General features: G+C 48.1%; 1 protein-coding gene across 1 annotated transcript; it reads right to left on the reverse strand.

Annotated features, from left to right (window-relative positions):
• Positions 1 to 1,130: 1,130 nt before the first annotated feature.
• On the reverse strand, positions 1,131 to 2,631 carry LOC123094351 (putative 12-oxophytodienoate reductase 5). Its single transcript, XM_044516376.1, has 2 exons — positions 2,002 to 2,631; positions 1,131 to 1,858 (listed from the first exon to the last, which is right to left on the reverse strand). The coding sequence occupies exons 1-2, from the start codon at positions 2,504 to 2,506 to the stop codon at positions 1,275 to 1,277; spliced, it is 1,089 nt and encodes a 362-aa protein (XP_044372311.1). The 5' UTR covers positions 2,507 to 2,631; the 3' UTR covers positions 1,131 to 1,274.
• Positions 2,632 to 3,413: the final 782 nt, after the last annotated feature.

The following is a 3,413-nucleotide window of genomic DNA, read 5'->3' on the forward strand; positions in this document are numbered from 1 at the left end:
ATTTAGTTCACACAATTTTTTTTCACCTAATTCAATTCTAGTTCATCCCATTCAAAATTTGATCACCTAATTAATTTTTGTTCATCTAATTCTATTTTAGTTCACCAGATTCATTTCTAATGCACACAACTCAAATTTTGGTTCACCTAATTCGTATTTGGTATTTGGTTGCCTATAATGCCTTTTTTTTTCCAATTGTGTGTTTCTCGAGGACCGGTTTTCTTGTATAATTCTTAGCACCAATTTACAGAGTTTACAGAAAAACAATAAGTCTTTATTAGTACTACTTGTATAATTCTTAGCATCAATCTAGAACTGTACGAACCTGTGTTAGAAACAGTTTTTCTTTCTCTAGCAGCGACATAGAAACAGTTTTTTTTATTTTTCTGAGGAACGGCATAAAAACAGTAGTACGATCTCTTTTTTTTTTAAAGAAAACAGTAGTAAGTACGATCTAACTAGCGATCGAACGCTAGAAACAGTCTAGCGATATGTTATTGGGCTTCATAGATACAGTCCACAACAAAACGTAGTAGGCGCCACAACTACGAACTGGCGCAGAAGGCGCCATCGAGGAGGTCTCCCGTTCTTGGGGCGGAGAGGTAGAGATTATTAATGCAGTGTGCGACGGTGGTGAGCACCCAACACGTGGGCCCCATGAGATCGACTAGGATCCAGTTTGCCAGCGGCAAGCTGAGCTGCTATGGTCGAAGAAGCGGGTGGCCGCTGATTGCACAACTAGCGGTCTCGACCACAACATAGTCCAAGTCGGCCATGAAGGCCAGGTACCTCAGCCGGCCACTACTGTGTCTAGTTCTTAGCGCTAACAGAATCATTTTATTGGAAAGGAACTAAACAGATGCATGTTAGAGTCGTATTTGGAGGGGAATAAGGGATTATGCTCCCTCAATTTATTCTTACATTTTTTTAAGCTAGAGATCATTTTTCCTAAAAATTTAAGGATTGCTCACTAGTCACTACCCCTGCCGTGTGGTTGTGATGAATAAATTAATTAGTTTGCATCCCACGCTAACCCACCGACCTAATCAGTCGAGCTGACTGTGCCAAGAATTAAATGAACTATTAATAATAAATTAATTTTCTGACCGAATGATTTGAACCAGTCCTCAGGTGCATAATGGCAGTTGCACTATTTATTTGAAGGTAGCAACATGGTTTGTTCTTGGATAAAACACAACACTTGCACGATACATTTTATTAATGATGTGTGGTACAATTAGTTGCATCACTGAACAAAGAACCCCCATCAACTATTAATCGAGGAAGGGGTAGTCAGTGTAGCCGATGACGGGGTCAGAGATGTAGAAGGTCATCCTATCATACTTGTTCAGCTCTGCGCCGATCTCAAACCTCTTTGGCAGGTCTGGATTCGCCAAGAACGATCGCCCGAAGGAGACCAAATCAGTGTACCCATCAGCGACCACCTTGCCCCCTTCCTCGCGGTCGTACCCGCCATTGGCCATAAATGTACCCTTGAACGCCTCCCTGTATGGCAGCAAGCGCTTCGGGACCACCCTTCGTCCATCAACGATGGCCATCCTCGGCTCGACCATGTGGAGATAGATGATGTTGTAGTTGTTGAGTTTGGTGGACATGTGGAGCGCGAGGGCGTGCGGGTCAGAGTCGTGGCAGTCCATGTAGTCGGTGAAGGGGGAGAGGCGGATGCCCACACGGTGGCCACCGACCTCCTTCACGACGGCATCCACCACCTCGAGAGCAAAGCGACACCGGTTCTCAATGCTGCCACCATACTCGTCGGTGCGGTCATTCGCACTGTCCTTGAGGAACTGCTCAATTAGGTACCCATTCGCCCCGTGGATCTCCACACCGTCAAAACCTGCCACGCCATTGACATTAGATTGAGCAATACATGTATACACTGGGAATTGTGTATTCGTATTTTTTTCCAAAGAGTAGTTGTTTAAGAAAGAGAAGTTTGACCAGTCATTTTTAAGAAAATCGTGCATATCAACAGCGTACCAGCGTCGATGGCGTTCCTGGCCGCCTTCCTGAAGTCGTCGACGATGGCCGGTATCTCCTCCACCTTGAGCCTCCTCGGCGGCGCGAACTCCTCCAGCCTCCCGTCATAGCTCATTTGCGGGCCCACCCCCTTGTCCGTGCACGACAGCGGCGCGGCACCGCCGGGCTGGTACTCATAGGTGGACACGCGGCCGACGTGCCAGATCTGGCAGAAGATGAGCGCGCCCTTGGCGTGCACTGCATCGACAATTGACTTCCATGCCTCGACGTGCTCCGCCGTCCAGACGCCCGGTGTATCGCGGTACCCCTGGGCCGTGTCGGAGACCCCGGTGGCCTCGGTGATGAGCAACCCGCCGGCGGAGGCGCGCTGGGAGTAGTACAAGGCGGCGTGCGGCTGCGGCACGTTGCCGTAGGAGCGCTGGCGGGTGAGCGGGGCCAGGACGATCCGGTGGGCGAGGTTGAGCTGGCCCATCTTGTACGGCGTCAGGAGAGGGATGGGCTCCATTGTTGAAGGGCTGAAGTTCTCTCTTGGGCTCCCGAAGGTTGATCAATGACAGCAGCTGCTAGCTAGCTTGTGTGATATGCAGAACGAGGAGGAAGAAGAAGATGCCCAGTGAGTGGAGTGGAGTCGATGGGCCTGGACATCCATTTTATAGACATTTTTTCCTCGCATGCAATGACGTGATATGATACGTACTACTCCATATGATATTGTTATAGTGACATTATTGCTAATATTAAAGTACGTGAGGAACATGGGAGGCATCCGGCTGCCGCTTTAGCCGCCTTCATCGATCAGTCACATACATCATAGGTGAGCTAAGCAGCATGGAACAGAAAGGCATCATAATATATTTTACGAATTATGTGTCACCGACGATGCAACAATTTGAACGACCACGTGTCACACCGACGCATCAAGGTCTGCTTTTTGACTCCTGCTAGAGAGGGACAGCAGCGATGTATTATAAGGGCATGTACAATGGAGGCATCGCCCTGGTGCTGCCTCAGCTCTTAAACTAATCAAAAAATAATGAAGCCATCATTTAAAAAAAATTCTGTCCAACGGAGGGCCACACTATGTAGCGAAGCATTGTTTAATTTCTGTTCTCTCTATCCCTCTCTTGCATGCATCAGCGCAGCATGTCTTTTCTTCCTTTCTTCACTTTTCACGTATGAGGAAGCTGGCTCTTCTGCAGACTACACTTGCTACTGCGGGGCTATACCTTTTAGTCCGAACCTATTCCGAACCTACGTGTACCTGCGGGGCAGCAGGCTGAGGCTACCCATTGGGCATGCCCTAAGGGCATGTACAATGGAGGCATCACCCTCATGTTGCCTCAGCTATTTATCTAATCAAAAAGTAATAGAGCCACCGTTTGTGAAAAATTCTAGCCAACGCAGGCTACACT

This window comes from Triticum aestivum, chromosome 4B (assembly GCF_018294505.1).
Source record: "Triticum aestivum cultivar Chinese Spring chromosome 4B, IWGSC CS RefSeq v2.1, whole genome shotgun sequence".
Classification (NCBI taxonomy): domain Eukaryota; kingdom Viridiplantae; phylum Streptophyta; class Magnoliopsida; order Poales; family Poaceae; genus Triticum; species Triticum aestivum.

Excerpts from the sequence above, each read along its gene's own strand:
- LOC123094351 (XM_044516376.1), bottom strand. The coding sequence starts at position 2,506 with ATGGAGCCCATCCCTCTCCTGACGCCGTACAAGATGGGCCAGCTCAAC. Across the intron at positions 1,859-2,001 it reads CAGGAACGCCATCGACGCTG|GTTTTGACGGTGTGGAGATC; the intron begins GTACGCTGTTGA and ends ATGGCGTGGCAG.